The sequence below is a fragment of the Gopherus evgoodei genome, chromosome 3 (genome assembly GCF_007399415.2).
Source record: "Gopherus evgoodei ecotype Sinaloan lineage chromosome 3, rGopEvg1_v1.p, whole genome shotgun sequence".
Classification (NCBI taxonomy): Eukaryota; Metazoa; Chordata; order Testudines; family Testudinidae; genus Gopherus; species Gopherus evgoodei.
Window position 1 is genome coordinate 77712959 of NC_044324.1, and position 20098 is coordinate 77733056.

The window sequence follows — 20098 nt, forward strand, 5'->3', positions numbered from 1 at the left end:
GAAAAGAGAAGGAACCTTATGTGTACAGAGTCCCTGCCTGAAAAAGTATGGATTTAGATGGACCTAGAGCCATAGAGGACCATTTTATTGAGGAGAATGAAAACAGTCTGTTTTAAAAGTGTGCTGCCAGCAAGATTGAATTATCCAAATAAACACTGTAGAGGAGAGGGCATGGGACTGGAAACCTCTTGAAGTCCCTTATTTTTCTACTCCCCCATGGTTTCATGTCCATCTGAAGCGACATTTAATTCAGGAAGGAACTCTGCTCACATAGGTAATGTCTCTTCTCTTTTCTTCTGCAGAGTGCCCAGGAATTTGTTTTTGCATTCTTAAATCCATCTGGGTCCTGCAAAACTTCCAGAGCTCTGGCTTTATCACGTTATATTCTATCTATGAGTATTCAAACTCTGAAATCTGTTTGTAGGAAGGAGTGGTTTTCTTTGACCCTGATCAACAGAGCATTTAATCATGTGTTTAAGTTTAAGCACTCAAGTAGCCCCATTGAATTGGAGTCATGCTTGAACTTAAACATGATTAAGTTGTTTACTGAATGAGGGCTAGGCCGAGATCCATCTAGCAGAATGTCTCACAAGGATTACAAGAATCTATTCAGAAACTATTGGTTTGGCTATGCAATTATAAGAGTCTCAGCAAAGCTTGGCTTCAAGATCTACTACTTCTGTTCTTTGGAAAAAAAGAATCAAGTTCCACTCTTTGGAAGACAATGGAAAAAGTCTGTGTCATGCTCAGTGCCAAACTGGTTTCCTCTAGATCGATACAGACTGCCAGTGGATTTTCAGATGAGTGGCTTACTTCCCCTAACATGCATGCAGACACTGAAGGTGGAAGAGATCATCAGTAAAATAATTGATTGTGAGTTATACAGTTCTATGGAGACTTTTTTGTTGTGTGTCCAGATCTGCTGTCTGTTGGCTTTCTGAGATCCAGCAAGATCAGGATTTCTTCATGTACCTCTCTAGGAGGATCAGAACTTTTGAAAGGTCCCTTTTGCTATTAAAAGCTGTAGAGATATGCCACAGGATTCTGTTTTAAATGCAGACATTCTTAGCTCTTCTCTGATAGTTTACAGAGCTCTGTTGGCTCAGGCCTGGCCTACACTACGCGTTTAAACCAAATTTAGCAGCGTTAAACTGATTTAACCCTGCACCCGTCCACACAACGAAGCCCTTTATATCGATATAAAGGGCTCTTTAAACTGATTTCTGTACTTCTCCCCGACGAGGGGAGTAGCACTGAAATCGGGATTGCCATGTCGGATTAGGGTTAGTGTGGCTGCAAATTGACGGTATTGGCCTCCGGGCGGTATCCCACAGTGCACCATTGTGACCGCTCTGGAAAGCAATCTGAACTCGGATGCACTGGCCAGGTAGACAGGAAAAGCCCCGCGAACTTTTGAATTTCATTTCCTGTTTGCCAAGCATGGAGCTCTGATCAGCATGGGTGGCGACGCAGTCCCAAATCCAAAAAGAGCTTCAGCATGGACGGTACGGGAGATACTGGATCTGATCGCTGTACGGGGAGACAAATTTGTTCTATCAGAGCTCCATTACAGAAGATGAAATGACAAAGCATTTGAAAAAATCTCCAGGCTATGATACAGAGTCCACAGCACAATGCTGTGTGACAAGCGTAACGGAAAGCCAAAGAATCAAATGGACACTCATGGAGGGAGGGAGGGGGGACTGAGGACTGAGGATTCTAGCTATCCCACAGTCCCCACAGTCTCCAAAAAGCATTTGCTTGGCTGAGCTCCCAGTGGCTGAAGGGTCAAAAACATTTTCCCGGGTGTTTCAGGGTATATGTCATCAATTTACACTCTTCCCCCCGCCCAAAAGAAAAGGGAAAAAAATGTTTCTCCCTTTTTTTCAATGTCACCCTATGTCTACTGCATGCTGCTGGTAGACGGCAGCGCTGAACACCAGCATCCCCTTCCCGGTGGCAGACAGTACAATATGACTGCTATCCATCATCATCATCAGCTCATGAGTGCTCCTGGCTGGCCTCGGTGAGGTCAGCTGGGGGCGCCTGAGTAAAAATGGGAATGACTCCCGTTCATTCCCGGCAGATGGTACAGAACAGCTGGTAACCGTCCTCATCATAGCAACTGGAGGCTGAGCTCTATCAGCGCACCCTCCTTTCATGTCTAAAAAAAAAGATTCTCTGCTGCCTGGACTATCATAGAAGCGGGAGGCTGCGCTTCTCTCCCCCCCCCCTTTAATGTCCTGCCTAGACTATCATAGCAGCTGGAGGCTTCCTCCCCCTCATTTTATCTCACTAAAAAGTCAGTGTTTCTTATTCCTGCATTCTTTATTACTTCATCACACAAATGGAGGGACACTGCCACGGTAGCCCAGGAGGGTTGGGGGAGGAGGGAAGCAAGGGATGGGGTTGTTGCAAGGGCACCCCCTAGAATGGCATGTAGCACATCATTTCTGCGGGATCTCTGGGGCTCTGACACGGAGCGGCTGTGCTCTCTGGTGCTCTAGTAGGCTTGCCTCATATTCTAGGCAGGACTGACTCTATTTTTAGACAAAACATAAAGAAGGGAATGACCCAGGGAGTCATTCCTATTTTTGTCCATGAGCCCCCGGCTGACCTCAGCGAGGCCAGCCAGGAGCACCCATGACAGCAGCAGACGGTACAAAACAACTGATAACCATCATCTCATTGCAAATTTACAATGGCAGATGGTGCAATAGGGATGGTAACCGTCTCTGCTACCTTGCAAAGGCAAATGAATGCTGCTGTGTAGCACTGCAGTACCGCATCTGTCAGCAGCATCCAGTACACATACGGTGACAGCAACAAGGCAAAACGGGCTCCATGGTTGCCATGCTATGGCATCTGCCAGGGCAATCCAGGGAAAAAGGGTGCGAAATGATTGTCTGCCGTTGCTTTCACGGAGGAAGGATTGAGTGACGACATTTATCCAGAATCACCCGCGACACTGTTTTTGCATTGGGATCTCAACCCAGAATTCCAATGGGCGGGGGAGACTACAGGAACTATGGGATAGCTACAGGATAACTACCCACAGTGCAACGCTCCGTAAATTGACACTAGCCTTGGTACATGGACACATACCGCTGAATTAATGTGCTTAGTGTGGCCGCGTGCACTCGACTTTATACAATCTGTTTTACAAAACCGGTTTATGTAAAATTGGAATAATCCCGTAGTGTAGACAGACCCTACGACTCTGGAGGGGGGGAATGTTACTTCACATCTTAGAATGCTAACTCTCCCACTTCAAAGTTGAAAACATATTTTGCAGAGAGTTTAGGCATTACTTTACCAGACCTCTTGAACAAGAAGGTATTTCTGCCTATTCCAGAAAATCTAAACCTTTCTCCTCAGAGTGGATTCTTTCCTGTGCCATCTGTTAAGATCCAGTGAGGTAGAGCCTTAAAAGCAAATTTTTTGGAGGGGATGGGGAATGAGGAGGTACATGGGGCAGAACTAGTCATTTTTAAGGCCAATTACAAGGCCAAACCCTTCTTTTCAGCATCCATATTTAACTATAAGGGTTTCAGACCAGAATGGAATTGGCGCGAGGGGAAGGATCTCAGGCTGATTTTATCCCAGTGGATCAGTTTTACTAAGGATCACAGTGGGCCTTGTTCGGTATCTCATAGAGTTACTTTCTATTATTTCTCACTTTCCCTTCGAGGCATTTGAATCCATAGAATTGAAGTTTCTATGTAGTCTTCCTTGCTGTGATAATGGCCACCAGTAGGGTGATTTCAATACCTTCTAGATTGTTACTTTATATGCTGTTCCACAGATATAGGGCTCTTTGCACCTTCCCTAGTTTTCTTCCCGCAATGCTTTTGCCTTTTCACATCATTCAAGATATTTTCTTGCCCAGTTTTTCTCAGCAATGTAGGACTAGGAAAGGGGACATTTGGCATACCCTATGTCTACGGAGCACTCTTAAGGCTTGCGTTGAAAACAGAACCCTTTAGAAAGCTGACTTTCTTTGGGCCTGAGCCAATTCCCATTAAAATCAATTGGTGTCCTTGGTTCCCATAAACTTTAGAGGGCACTGGATTGGGCCCTTTGTTCTTTTCAAGGGCCCCAAGCAAGGACTGCCATTGCAAAGTAGATCAGGAATCATACAGAATACCAGAAGTGCCTTGTGTGCTAGGATCAGAGCACATTCTACCCAGGTTGTCACCTTTTTTCAGGTAGAAGGCGGTGAAGCCTAAGTAGATGATCTGTGTCATGTGGCTTTCTGGTGATCTTTGCACACTTATCAGAAGCATTGCCAACTGAAGGGTCTGGTTTTGACCCGCACAACTTTGTTCAGAGGGTTCTCAGAGTGACTTTTCCCTGAGAGGATCCAGATGTGTTCTTGGAGAGAAGTGAATAGGATCGTAATGGGTGTTTTCCAATTCCTTCCACTTCCTCTAGAGAAACGGAGAATGAGCTGCAAGGCTGGGGAAGGGGAGTGGAAATGCTTCAGCTTGGTTGGTTGGGTTTCCTGCTTGTTGCTGCCAGGGAAAGGAGAATCTTGTGCTGGTCAACAGTTATAAAAAAAACAAAACGAACAGGTAAGAGGAAAACTTGTTTGTTCTGGCCTCACTCCCTCATTTCACTCCCTTTTCCTTCTTGTATGCTTGTGTAATTTGAACATTACAGCCAAATTCTCATCTAGTGTATATAGGCATAGCTCTATTGGAAGAAATAGAACACTGATTTACACCAGCTGAGAATTTGGCCCCCTACAGGTATAGGAATTTTCTTGTTTAAAACATGCTGCATGATCTTTTCCACTTCAAATTTTAGGATATGTCTTAGGAAGGTGGAAGAAGTACTATATACATTTTGCAAAAGTGCAGGAAGAGACCTGTAGGAGCCGTTCACACAGATATTCCAAGTGGCTATGTGGAAGAACCTGGTATAGTGTAAAGCTGCCTATAGAGAGCCTTCATTTGCACTTACTCAGTAGCTTGCCGTAGTTCTCACTGACCTTCTATTGAGCAATAATAATGCTTTTTCACAATGAGCTGTCATCACAAATGGGCTTTTCTCCTTTATTTTCAACACAGTTCCAGATGGATTGGTTCTATTCTTCTTTTGTAGCATCCTGGGGAAAGAAAACAATTACTTGTTTTTCCTTCAGTAAACATTATTACGGCCATTGCAAGAAAAAACCCACCCATTAGTGGCTGAATTTTCCATATGTCCCTCTTACCATATCACTACCATGAGATACAGTAAAGCATTTTGTTCATACTCCTTCCTGTTATGTTGTTAAGTTGCTTTTGAAGACTCCAGTGCCATAAGGCAGTTTATTCATGTTTTCTAATTATAGTTCTGTAGGGAGGGAGGATTTTGCGGGGGAAGGGGTGAAGATAGAGAATGATTCTCCTCATGGTGCCATGTGAAGGGAGCCAGTCTGCCAAGATCCAGACTGTGCCCCTTGTTCCATCACCCTAGTGAGTGTGTTTATTGGCACCAGCAGTGGAGGAGGTGGAGGCAGCAGCTTGTCAGGCATCAGAAATGGCACATCACCCACGTGGACAGTAGGTTGTGCTGAGGCACTTCTGTAGACCATTTCTCATGAGTTCAGTTCACTTCCTATTCAGGCAGAGGCTGCCTCTTTCTAACAGACTACTCTAAAAAGGACATATTACATACTATGATTATTTTTTTGCATTATATAGTAATGAAATAGGGAATCCCGGTGACCATATTTGGAATTCCTGGTCTTTGTGTGTAGAGAGAGAGAAAGAGAGTCTGTTCCCACATCTGGACATGCACATGCATTTTTAATATGTGAAGAGTCTTGCAGATGATCCACAAGGGGAACAAAGATATGTGCACCAGTAGTACATACGTACAAAGAAGTCTGACTAGGGTGTAAAAAGTGCATTCCTATCTAATGCAACTTTCTCAAAACAAACAATATATACTTAGAAAGCTGGGTCTGAAATTAAGTGAAAATAATGCATATATGCTGCTGAAGTGTGTGAGCAAATGGTAAAGCATTCTGTTTATAGAGAGAATACTCTTATCATCTTCAGCTACAACATCATCCTCTAGGAACAGCTCCAACTCAATGAAATAATTTTTGGGAAAAAAAGTGCAGTGGCAGTTCTTAGAATGATGTTCCTATGGGTGCTCCACTCATAAGTGTGGCAACCCCTCCTGCTCCTGGGATCAGAGATCTTCAGCAGTGCCTGTTGGACTTCACATGCCCCTCCCACACTGTGAGTGGGACGTATATATAGTGCTATGCAGTCGAACCGCCCACAGTTTCATCTCTATCGCCCAGGGGCGGCTCTAGCCATTTCGCCACCCCAAGCACAGCAGCATGCCGCAGGGGGCGCTCTGCCGTTCGCCAGTCCCGCGGCTCTGGTGGACCTCCCACAGACGTGCCTGCGGAGGGTCCGCTGGTCCCGCGGCTCCGGCGGACCTCCCACAGGCATGCCTGCGGATGCTCCACTGGAGCTGCAGGATCAGCGGACCCTCTGCAGGCATGTCTGCGGGAGGTCCACCAGAGCCATGGGACCAGCGGACCCTCCACAGGCACGCCTGCGGGAGGTCCACTGGAGCCTCCTGCCGCCCTTCTGGCGACTGGCAGAGTGCTCCCCGCAGCATGCCGCCCCAAGCACGCGCTTGGCATGCTGGGGCCTGGTGCCGCCCCTGCTTATCGCCTTTTGTCTGGGATGGAATCTACAGCAGAGCCTGCTTCTCCTATTTCCTTCACTAGATAGTGCCCCACCTGTTAGTGTACTGTAGTTAGTATTTTCTTCTTATCCTTTCTTGTATCTAAAAAAAATATATTTTTTTGTTTCAAGTTTACCTTCACAATTATTTCATAGTTTAGGTTTCCATTTCCTCACTTCCCGCCCTTTCCAACTGGGAAGCTTTTCCCCTTCACCTTTGTGCCCAAATCCCTTGGGTTTAAGAGGTGCTTTTCTTGTGAGGCCACCTGCTCAGTAATGGATGGACATCTGCAATACATTCGCTGTTTGGAAGAGGGACATGTCCCACAAAAGTGTTCCCACTGCCTTGGCCTGAAAGCCGGAGCCAGAAAGACCAAGACATTAGGTTAAAACTTCTCCTCATGGAGAAATTGCTGCAACTGGCATCAGATTTGGGCCCAGACTTTTCCCCGGAGAGGCCCTCACTCTCTGCCAGGTTGTTTGCTGATAATCACTCCCATGTCCCTCGAAAAGAAAGTATTTTGTTTTTCACTCAGATGAAAAGAAATGGGCTCCCTCCTCACACCTTGAGACACATCCTCCCCGACAAGGTTTGTTGCCTCAACATTGTTTGGCAGGGGACACAGTTCCAGGGCCCATCTGAGTACCTCTGGTACTGATGCAAAGAAATGGTCTAAAGACCCTAACTGAGCAGACCTACAGCCCTTGGCACTATTTCCCAGCACTGGGGAATGAGACAGGACGACTTCAGGAGCTATAGCGCCAACAAAAATGATGGCGCTGGCATCCTTTCGGACACGAACAAGACAGTCAATACCGAGCATGCCCTTGGCACTATTGAAATCATCTGCACTGGTCAAGGCACCAGCCAAGTCACCAGTATCGGCCAAATCATTGGTTCCATCTATGGACACTTTAAGGGAATACACTCTTTCTTCGGCATTGAGTCACACCAGCAATAATGATGCTTTTTCCTCCTCCACAAGACTTTATATACCCTAAAGACCTGCTGATATCTTGACACTCATGAGTCTCCACTCCTTTGACCTCCCCCCACTTCCACCTTCTTCTCTGGATTCACAACATTTCTACCTTTCTCTGCCAAGGATGGCACTTCCCTTCCGCCATGATGAGGAGGAGGAAGAGGAGGGCTCAATTGCTCCCTTTTCTACCAGGCAAATCACACCTGCTCATCCTCATTATCCACAATTCACATCTAGTCCACAATCTTGGCATGGACCACTGTGGATGCAGCCACATGTTCCACTCCCTCCATACTGGCCATACTGGGACTTTTGGGCCATGTGCAAGCCACAGTTTGGGAACCCTCCTAAAAAGCAAAGCCTGAGACCTACAGCTCTCCCATCACCATCAGTCTCTTGCCCTCTGAAGGTTGAAACCATGCTGGTACCAACTGAAGCGGAAGAACAGGAGGAGGAGGCCACGCCAACTCTACATTTTTCCTTGTCCTCTCCTGACGAGGTTATTATGCCTCAACCTTCTACATCTGCCAACAACTTCAGAAATTTTTCAGGACTTATTCCACAGGATTGCAGACTCACTGGAGATCCCTTTGGAGGAAGTCGAGGTTCAGCAGCATAAGCTGCTTGATATGTTTCACACATCCTCTTTCTCCAAGATCACACTACCGATCAATTAGGTTCTTCTCCACCCTGTGAAGATGCTCTAGCAGACCCTGGCATCCATTCCTCCGACCTGCAAACACACCAACAAAAAATATTATGTTCTGGTGAAGGATATGGAATTTCTATTCTCACACCCCACCCCAAATTCTTTGGTGGTAAGTGCTGTGCAAGAGAAAGGCCATCAATACCAATCCCATTCTAGTCATCCAGATAGGGATTGGAAACACCTACACTTATTTGGACTCAAAGCATATTTGTCAACCATGCTACAGTTTTGATTTTCTATCTGTGAAGCTCTCATGGCTAAATACAATTACCTAAACTACGCTAAGGAAGAGAAATTCCAGTCCTTAATATCGGAAGGACACCTTCTAACCCGTACAACCCTACAAGCATTGTTAGACTCTGCAGACACTGCTGCCTAATCCATTGCGATTGCTGTGGTAATGAGGCATGCGTCATGGCTTCACCTCTCAAGTTTTCCTAAGGAGGTACAAACCACAGTAGAGGACTTACCTTTTGAGGACCAGAAACTATTCTCGGAATGCATGGATGATTCTCTGCCCTCCCTTAAAGACTCCTGAGCTACACTCTGACCTCTCGGCATTTATACAACACCACCAAAGAGACACTCAGAGAAATATCATCTCTCCCCGCAATCCCGACCACGCAGTACACCCCTCAACAGCACTGTGACACCTAGCACGAAGACAAAGGCCTCCTACTAAACATAGACAGCCCACTCCTCAAGGGGGCTACCTGTTACACACCTCCACTGAAGCAACAATTGTGAAGCTGTTGTCGAGTTCCCAAGAAGCCTGGCCCTCTTCTGGTCATTCCCACCATCTTCAATATTCCACCAGTTTGGTAATCAACTAACTCAGTTTTTCCCATCTTGGAAATTAATCACATCGGACAAGTTGGTTCTAGAGGTAATCAAGGAAGGATACTCCATCCCTTTTCTATCCATCCTGCCCCGCCACCCCGTACGCTATCCCTCTTCAGGGACCCTCTCATGATTCCATTCTGTGGGGGGAAATAAATCATCTGCAACTGGGACCCATAGAACTGGTCCCTTCCCAGCATGTGGGACAGGGTTTCTACTCACACTATTTTCTGATCCAGAAGAAATCTGGCAACTGGTGACCCAACCTAGATCTTCGCAGTCTAAACAAGTTCATCAAACTGCAATGCTTCAAGATGGTTACCCTCTCCACTATTATCCTAACACTGGAACAGAGGCACTAGTTCTTGGCCCTCAACCTCCAAGACGTATATTTTCATATTCATATTTCTTATTCACAGCATCTTGGGTGTCCTCCAAGGTCCTTGCAGTAGTTGCTATTTACTTAAGGAAACAAGGAAACATCGTTCCATACGTGGATGATTATCTCCTCAAGGCCTCATCCGAGACCGACATTCTCTGAGCTGTCCACGTAACAATTGGCCTGTTCATGAAGCTAGGCCTCCTTATGAACTTAGAAAAGTCCACTTTAATGCTGGTGCAATAACTGGAATTCATCAGCTCACAGTTGGGGATGCCACACAAGCCAGAGCCTTCCTACCACCTCACAGATTCTTGGCTACTGTAGATCTGGTATCCAACGGATGGGTCTGACCCCAGATCTCTGCCAGAACCTGCCTGCAACTTCTAGGCTACATAGCAGTGGCAAATTTCAGGGTCAGGCACTCAAGACTCCGTGTGTGATCTCTTTGGGCATGGCTCCATACAGTATATCTCCCCCACAAACACAACTTCCAGAAGTTCTTATCCATGCCAATGAGAGTCAAGGACTCACTACTTTGGTGGACACTGCCCAACAACATCTGTGTCAGAGTTTCTTTTCTCCAACCACCACCAGCCATGATCCTAACAACTGATGCCTCCCTAACTGGTTGGGGAGCGCATCTCCACAATCACGCAGAGCAGGGCAGATGGTCATTAACCAATCTACCCTACACATCAATCTCCTAGAGTAGTCTGCCAGGCCTGATGATATTTCCTCCCTGTACTCAATCAGCGTACCATCAGAGTCATGACAGACAACCTCGCCTGCATGTATTATATCGACAGTCAGGGAAAAGCAAGGTCCCACTCTTTATGCTCAGATGCATTAAAATCGTAGAATTGGTGTATTCAACACAATATCGCCATGTCAGCAGCGTACTTCCTTGGACACCAGAACACCACCACAGATGCACTGAGCAGGAGATTCTCACACGATCATCAGTGGGAACGGGATATGTGAACACTTCAGCGCATCTTTAACTGATGGAGATATCCCACCATAGAGCTCTTTGCCATGTAACACAACTTCCGCTGTCCTCAATTTTGTTCCAGAGTGCGACTGGGACATGGATCTCTAGGAGACACATTCCTCATAACATTGGATACACATCTTCTTTATGCCTTCCTTCCCTTTCCCCTCTTATTCTGAATACTTTGCAAGATATAGGAGGACCAAGCTCATGTCATACTTACAGCTCCAACAGGGCCACGACAGGTCTGGATACTTACCTCCTCCATATGATGATATACCAATTGATCTCTCTCCATCCAACGTGCCTGTCACAGGACACATCCTCCATCCCAATCCAAAGATATCCTATCTCAAAGCCTGGCTCCTCCATGGTTCCGGGATTTGGAAGTAACCTGTTCAGAGACAGTCAAACAAATGCTTTTAAATAGTAGGCAGGACACAACTAGTCACATATATGTTCACCAAAGGACTAGATTTTAATGCTGGTGAGCCTCCCACAAGTTGACACAGCACATGCTCCCCTACCACTTATCCTGGAATACATGCCAGACCTTAAACAATCAGATCTATCCACCAGCTCCATTTAGGTACACTTGGTGACAATCATTACTTTTCACTGCCACATAGATGGTAATTCTGTCTTCACACATCTGCTCACCAAACACCTCTGAAGGGTTTCTATAACTTTTATCCCCACATAGGAAACCCGACCCCTGCCTGGCATCTTGTCCTTGTCCCCCATATGAACCAATGTTAACCTATTCCTATGTGCATCTATCAGTGAAAATGACCTTCCTTGTCACCATCACTTCTGCCTGACAAGTTGGTGAAATTACGACCCTTATGGCATGTCCACCTGTGGCGGGGCGATGACTCACTGCTGTGGTGCCCCCTGCTGGTTGTCCAGGGAATTAGCTCTCCAGCCTCCATAGCGCCCTCTGCAGGCCGGTGTCTTGCCTGCGACTGGCCCCATGTTCTTCCCAGACCTCGGTGCCCTTTTCCCAGGGGTTCTGCCCATCACAGTACCCCCTCACTCTGGGTCTCCCCTCCTAGGGGAACTCCCAACCCCCTATCCCCACCTTGCCTCAGTGGCTACTGCCAGTCATCATCTAGCCCCCAGCTCTCAGGAAGCCAGGTCCTTCTCTCTCAAAAGGCTAGAGAGAGAGTGACTTCAGCCTCTGGCCCTCAGCCCTCTTCTAGGGCCAGCCATCGCCTGATTGCGGTGTGGCCCCAGCTGTGGCTGCTTCTCCAATCAGCCCAGCTTTTTCCAGCCACAGCAGACTCCAGGGCTGCTTTAACCCCTTCAGGGCCGGAGCGGGGTGACCACCTCACTACACCACCATACACACTATTCTACAAGGAGAAAGTTACACTATGCCCACACCCAAGATTTCTACATAAGGTTCCAATATCTAGCCATCTCAACCAACCTATACACCTTCCTTGCTTCTTCCTGAAGCCTCACAGTAATCAACAGGAGGCAGCTCTACACAGACTGGACGTGAGACGAGCATTAGTGTTTTACTTGGCCAGGACTAAACCTTTCCAAAAATCACCATGATTATTCCTCTCCACCACCAAAAGAGCTAGAGGCACAGCCATATCTAAGCAGCGCCTTTCAAAATGGATTTCGCAGTGTATGTCTTTATCTTATGAACTCCACAATAGACAACATCCTACCACAATCAGAGCACATTCCACACATTCATTATCCACCTCGATAGCCTTTCTCAATAATGTCCCCATTGCTGAAATTTGCGAAGCAGCTACATGGACATCAACAAACACTTTTGCCCATCACTATGCTATTACGCACGATGCCACAGCAGACATTTTCTAGGGTGTGCAGTCCTATCATCAACAGTAAATGTTGCTCTGAAGCCCCTGCTTTCCAATTAGGGGCCCTGCTTTCTAGTCACTTATAAGTGGAACACCCACAGGGACATCACTCCAAGAAGAAGAGATGGTTACTTAACCTGTGCAGTAACTGAGGTTCTTCGAAATGTGTGTCCCTGTAGGTGCTCCATTACTTGTTCTCCTCCTCTCTGCTTTGGAGCCAAAAAAATATGCTCTGTGGCAGAGAAGGAAGTGGGGGTGATCAGACCGCACAGCACTATAAATATGTCCTGCTCATAGCATGAGGGACTGTGTATGCGCATGTGCGGTCTGACGGGCACTGCTGATGAAGATCTCCGAACCCAGGCGCAGGGGATACTGCCACGCCTACAAGTGGAGCACTCATAGGAACACACATCTTGAAGAACCTCAGTTACTATACAGGGTGAGTAACATTCTCAGTTGATCGGTCTTCTATGGCTAGAAGTTGGAGTGGAAGAGCAAGTGCTCCAGGGTTGATGTATGTAATTCATGTAATTATTAATCTATTTTTTAAAAAGAAGTGACTGAATAAATTACATCATTTAAAAGTGTATGGATAAAATTTTATATCACTGATATTTTCTGGAGGGAAAAACTAGCAGTGACAACATATTTTTGGTGTAGCCTATTTAATTTTTAATAGATTCAGAGGCAGATTGTGCTATTAATGCACAGATGCACTTGGTGGGCAGTCCAGAGAAGCATCGTACTACTAGGAGCTGAGAGAGGCATTGTTCAGGTACTCCCAGAGCTCCTTAGTGCACAGTGTGAGTACACCCTCATGCCACACCTCACAGGGTGCAGAGTGCACTCCCCTTTGTGGCTGTCTAGCTCTGATAGTTGGTATGAAGGGAGGATGGGCCATATCCTTGCCTCATCCTCTTGCCTTTTGGAACGGCTTGCACCTCATGGAACAATAGAAGGATGGTTCCTGTCCTTCCCTCTCCCTACATATCTGTGCAGAGGCAAACCATGCGTGGTCTGTCCCCTAGATACCAGATTCCTCCTTCTCAATGGAATGACGGTTGCACTAGTCTAAGGGCGTAATCCAAATCCCTTTGAGGTGAATGGAAAGACTCCCATGGACTTCAATGAACTTTAAATCAGAGAAGTGTTTGGCCCTCAGTATTCAGTTACTCATAATGTGTTGCTCTTTCATACTGTACATAAAATTAGTGTGTTGGTTAATTTGTACAGAATCTGATTTTTACAGAAATTCCTAAAATATCTTCCAAAATGTTTGTATTGGTTTGGGGCTACATTGACTTGTGCACAACTCACTTTCTAATTTAATACAAACAAACAAAACAAGAAGTTTCACTTAAATTTACCACACATTCCTCTTTCAGTCCAGAAAAGCATAATCAAAGAATCAACAGCTACACGGAAAACATGTGGCTGTGTAAAGGTTGGAGACTTATGAAATATAAATTGACAGGAGTGGAGCTATTTGACACTAACAGTCAGCTTCTAAGATGTTTTACTAGAGTATTGCTATTGGAGCATTTTAAAGAATATTCTCCTATCTCTACTTTTAATAAACAAATTAATTTTTTTCAGAATGACTGGAATAAATATTACACTGGCTGAATCAGTGGATCAAAGACATACTGAACCATGAGTCTATGAGTCTATGTCCTGCACTGCTCATTCTGGCAAAACTCTCACTGATTGTAATGGAAGTTTTGTCTGAGCGATTAGTACAGAATCAAGCCAGTTGTATTGCTTTAAAATACTTTTAAAGTGCTTTTTGTGATGCCTGAATCAGTATTTCTTCAGAGTAAAATGCTTGATTGGACCTTCACTTGTCTCTCTGCTCTGCTTTTATTTTAATCATATGTGATAGCCTTGAAGGCATCTCTGCTTGTTATAAGGTTGTCTCATAGACTACTCTAGTTCTGGATTATATGGATCTGCCATACGAAGCAAAAGTGAATGGATCAATACTGGATGAACTATGAGATACTTCCTACTTCTCATTAGCAGACTCCCCTGTTGCAACCTGCAAATAGAGATATCCTTAGAGCATCATAATCACTTATTACTAAGCAATAAAATAAAAAAATCTAAATTAATTAAATAGCAAAATTGAAGTTCTTTTAAATTAATATCCCCCCCATATCATTCTAAAATGTCACAGTACTACATTTAAAATGAAACTGCCTAAAAGCAGTTAGTTACTTTAACCTTATCTGACAATTCCTACATGCAGAGCAGTTAGTTTTGGAATTTTCAACCAGTCTAATGATCATACCTGTCAACCCTGTATCATGCAGAAAGACCATGGGGATTATAAGAATGATCTATGATTTAGGAATAATGAAATCATTACTGCCGTGATGCAAGAAAATGGACTGGAGGGCCCATTAATATTCAAGTGATGCTATGGATTTCCTGCAATCACTGTGGGAATTTTGCATAGCAGTAAATGTCAGGATCACACCCTGTGCTTTTAACATATATGTTGCCAGATAGAAATCAATCTGAAATTAAAATTCGCTTGTATATGTACAATGTTCCCTCTAATTTTTTCCACCCATGGGTGAAATGAATTTTGTTATGTGTACCAATATCAAAGTAATGTGCGGCTGTGTGCCACCAGTAGAAAGAAAAAATCTAGATATAATATATATTTTTTAAAAGTTACCATAGGGATAATTACTCCAGCCAGGATAGGTTAGGCATTTTAGAACTCACTTCTCAAAGAATTAAATTTAAGCATAAGAGAGAAATAAAAATTATGAAATGCATAGACTAATCAAAAAAATAAAATAGCACTCTGAAAGAATAAAATTACAGAAAATATATGTGCATTGCAGGAAGTATCAAGTAACGACAACAACAATAATACAAGTATGTGTCGGGAGGTGAGTGTGAAAGACTGTGTGTATGTGTGTGAGACACAGAAAAAGTGTGTGTGTGTGAGACAGAGACACACACACGTGCGCATCTCTCCCCTCTCTAGCCCTGGCCTGGGAAGACACGCCTGCCACAGTCCAGGCCAGAGCTGAGGCCAGGGAAGAGAGGCGTCTCTTCCGTTCCCGCCGTAGCCCTAGCCGGGGGAGAGAGGCATCTTTCTCCCCCTCACTCTGCACACCCCAAGCTCCCCCAACCCCCCCATCACCTCACCCCACTGCGCTCACCCTCCACATTCTCTCCACTCACTTGTGTGCACACCTGTGTCGCTGCTGCGTGGCCCTTGATGGCCTCGTGAGGCTTCGCAGGTGCACACCTGAGAGGAAATACAGTGTATGTAGATTGCTGAATCTGGAGTGATCAGAGGCGGGTGTATTACATTTCAGGAACTTGGATTGTTATTGGACACTTGTCAACATTTCTGAATAGAGCTGACCGTGTTTGGCCACCAAACATTTTTCTTCACAGTGTGACAATTGAATCTCATAAATTAGATGGAAAAGACTTAGTAGGTCATCTTGCATGTCTTCTGCCAATGTTGGATTGTTCCTTATACACCTCTACCCCATTATAACGCCACCTGATAGAACACAAATTCGATATAATGCAGTAAAGCAGTACTCCGGGGTGGCGGGGCTGCATGCTCCAGCAGATCAAGTCAAGTTTGATATAACACGGTTTCACCTATAACGTGGTAAGATTTTTTGGCTCCTGAGGACAGTGTTATATTGAGGTAGAGGTGTAGTTTGTTCTCACGTGTTTTGTCTGGTATCATGTTGTGATGCAGTAGGGACTGTCTGTGTGGGGAGTTGGAGAGCAGGGGAGGACTTTAGGGGATGGACGATGCCAGAGCCTGTAACCTGAGCTAGGTAAGGGAGGGGAAAGGTCAACACCTTTGCCCGGGAAGGGGACAAAGGAAGGGAGTGGCAGGAGGGAAGCATTTTGAGTTTGGGATTGGGGCTGTGTGGGCGGAATTCAGGGTATCCTAGCTGGGATCCAAGCACCCTGAAAGCCCAGAAGGACTCGGTGGAGGGGTCCTGACTGTGCCTGCAAGCTCTGCTGTAACCTGTGTTCCTGTTGTCCAATAAACCTTCTGTTTTACTGGCTGGCTAAGAGTCACTGGGGGTCCCAGGAAGAGGGGTGCAGGGCTGGACTCCCCCACACTCCGTGACACATGTAAAATGTCTCAGGTAGTGGGGTTGCCAATACTTCCCTTCGAAGATTGTTCTGGAGTTTAACCAACTGCATTGTTAAGAAATATTTTCTGATCCTAAGTTTTCCCTTGCTCGATTTCATCCTATTACGTGTAGTTATACCTCTTTGGTCAACCCAAAACAATTCATCTCCATGCTTCATGCTTCAAATACAATACAGTTAACATCCTCTGTTTTATTATTGTTTAATTATTATTATTATTATTATTATTATTTATTTGTATGCTCCTAGGAGCCCCAGCCATGGATCAGGGCTCATTGTACTAGGAATTGCACAAACACAGAACAAAGAGAAAATTTATGCCCTGAAGAATTTACAATCTCAGCAAATTATTTAATTTACTTATTTTTTAATTTTTTAAATTTATACAATACACCTACCTTTACCTTAATCTATTCAAATGTTATAAAAACAATTTCTAAAAAGCAAAATATTACTCTTTTACTCATTCTTTTCATAACAACAGCTTTTTTCCTAATTTAAGGTTTTAATCACTTTAATAATTTGTGCTGCTCCTAATTCCCTCCAGTTTGTTATCATCTTTCTGATACTGATGTGTGCAAAACTATGTGCAGTCTGACTAGGGCTGTATAGAGAAGGACTACCATATATCTAATCGGCTTGTGATGGGATGCCTCTTTGGATACAGCTCATAATTGATTTGGGTTCTGATTTCCTTCCACTGTATTGCATTGCAAGCTCTAATGTAATTTGCTGTCCCTTACTACTCCTAGGCTTTTTAAAGTTATTATGTATCTGGTTTTCCATTGCCTTGCATCTTCTATGATCACACCTGTGCAAAGTGGGTGTAAAATACTACTATTCTGATTTGGACTCATTTTTTCACAGGTCTAACTGGTTATACAAGGTTTAAGGCAATGGAGAATCAGGCCCTATTTCTTTTCATTTCTTTTCCTTCCATTTAACATCCTATTCAACAAGATGTTTGAGCAATAATGATCAAGGTATTTCTTCTCTTTAGAATTGGAAACAAGAAGATTAAGAAGACCAAACACAGATATAGTTCTGGTGTTTGTCCTGATAACTGGAGTTATTGTTTGTGTTGGTGTGATCTTTGCATTAATCTTCATAATTCTTCACTGGTAGGTGGACAGTGTACAAATGTGATTTTTGTGTTCTTTGATCAGAGTATAGTACTACTAACTGCAAACCTGACACTCAGATCAGATAATTTAATTTTTCTATACTGGGATATTTATGTTGCTATTGGTCAGTGTATCTGGCAGTGTCTCTTTTTACTAGAGTAGCTTCAAAAGAAGTAATCTGCAAAGCAGTACCATAGATTATTGATATGAAGAGACATGATATAGCACATTCTGTGTAAGGGAATGTGAATGTAAATCTACTTAAATTTACATTTTTGTTCAATTATTATTTCCATATCAGGGCAGCTGTAAAAGCATTCTGGACATCAAAAGTTGGTAAGAGCTCCAAAGAAGAACAATCAAGCTCTCAAGGTTCAATGAGAACCATAGAAGAAGCACCAGGATCAGGATCTGTATTGGCATCAGGATCAAAATTAGCATCAGGATCCGCATTAGCATCAGGATCAAGATTAGCATCAGGATCTGGATTAGCCTCAGCAACAATGTCAGTACCAACATCATCACATATAGATACTACTGGACAAGAACAGGAGTCTTTCCATGAATGGAACAATGAAGAAGAGAATTAGAAAGAAAAATAAGACTAGACTAAATTAAAAGATTATCTGAGAAGAGATTATAATAAAGCATGTTTAAAATACTCACATTACTAGTTTTAAGATTTTTTTTTGACATACATTGGGTATATAGAGCTGAACCTTAAAGATGGTGTGGTAAAAATACTAAACCCTGCTGCCCTGCACCAAATGACCATGCTATTGACTCTGGCCGCTAGACCACACTGTCCTGTATCGAAAGGCAGCACTATTAACTCTAGCTGCTAGGCCACGCTGCCCTGGGCACCAGGGCTTTTAACTTTTTACTGGTCCTTAGACCCCTGGGTGGCGAGATCAGAGACAGACAAGTGGACCACATACCCCCACAATCCTTTTTGGGCCAGGGTGTACATACACCACTACAAAGGCCCTTTAAAAATTTGTCCCCAAAATAATTAAAATAAATGTTATGACCAAATTCCTTGGATAAGTGAAATCTCTGAAAAGGGGCCCTTGGAAATAACAGTTTTGGTATTTTACATCATAGTGACTTAAAAAAAAAAGACTCATTTCAGATACTCGAATGGACAAAATTGGTTCTCAATAAACAGTATATTGTTTAAAAACAGAAACACAAGAAAAGTATATACAGAACATGGCATTTACAAACTACTGGACAAAGCTACATAGCCATATAAGTGCAGATCCAGGAAATTTACACTCAACTGGTGAAGAGCTTGTATATTGTGAAAAATGATGATATTTGGGTTTTATTCTTCTTCCTTAATTTTTGGCATTCTAAAACCTCCCACAATACCCACCGTCCCAAGAAAATTAAATGCAAAAGTCCAGCATTAAATATGAAACAGTACCTAGCTGCCCCATACTTAGAGTTGCAACTCACTTTCTGTTACAACTCTAAAGTTATGAGATCACAAGCACTCAAAAGTCAGGAAACTTCAAAAGTTAAGGTTGCTCTGGCAAAGTTCCTACATTCTTACACCCTGTATTATTTTATCATCTTCTTTACCCTGCTAGATGTAAACTTTAATGTATTACTCTTTCTATTAGTCCACATTATAAAATACATAGGATGTGCAACATAGCCTTTTAAATATAGCCATAGCAACCTTTTAATTTTTTGAATTTCCTTATTTTTGATCCCACAACCTGAACATTGCACTACTTATTTTTCACTATGGCAGATAAGCTGAAGAATATCCAGAAATAAAGGTTTGTCTTGCTCTTCTTAAAAGGAGAAAATAATATTTAAAGGTCAAAAATTTGATCAAACTCTATATTTCTAAGTTAGAAAGATTCTCCCTCTCTCTCTTTCTAAACATGTCTTACAATGAATCCTGTGCCACCTTATAGACTAACAGACAAAGTGGGTATTCACGCACGAAAGCTCATGCTCCAAAACGTCTGTTAGTCTATAAGGTGCCACAGGATTCTTTGCTGCTTTTACAGATCCAGACTAACACGGCTACTTCTCTGATACATGTCTTACAATGTCTGTTGTGTTTGAGTAATTTAAATTGTGCTGATACCTTTTTGTTATTATCTTTTGATAGCTGAATTAATTCAAAGCAGCAAAGCAAAGTTTTGCTTTCTGCAGGATGTATGCATAATATTTGCATTTCCTCCTGTTAGCCATATGTAATGGAAATATTAATGTTAAATTCGCAATCGCCTCAAGTCAGGAAAGCATGTATATTCAGGACTGCTTAAGCATGTAAGTCCCACTGAAGTCAATATAGGATTTAAGCATATTGAGTTCTTCTATGGATATAATTCCCAGCTTTAGGAGACACACTTGCACAA

At 43.7% G+C, this 20098-nt stretch overlaps 1 protein-coding gene across 1 annotated transcript in view; it reads left to right on the top strand.

The window, feature by feature from the left end:
- The window catches only part of SPACA1 (sperm acrosome associated 1), a 32973-nt gene extending 13320 nt beyond the window's left edge, over window positions 1-19653 (top strand). Inside the window, exons 6-7 of the mRNA XM_030558326.1 lie at window positions 17594-17714; window positions 18019-19653. Coding sequence (XP_030414186.1) covers window positions 17594-17714; window positions 18019-18307 — 410 coding nt within the window. The 3' untranslated portion in view covers window positions 18308-19653. The remainder of the gene's footprint in view (window positions 1-17593; window positions 17715-18018) is intronic.
- The last annotated feature ends 445 nt before the right edge of the window (window positions 19654-20098 follow it).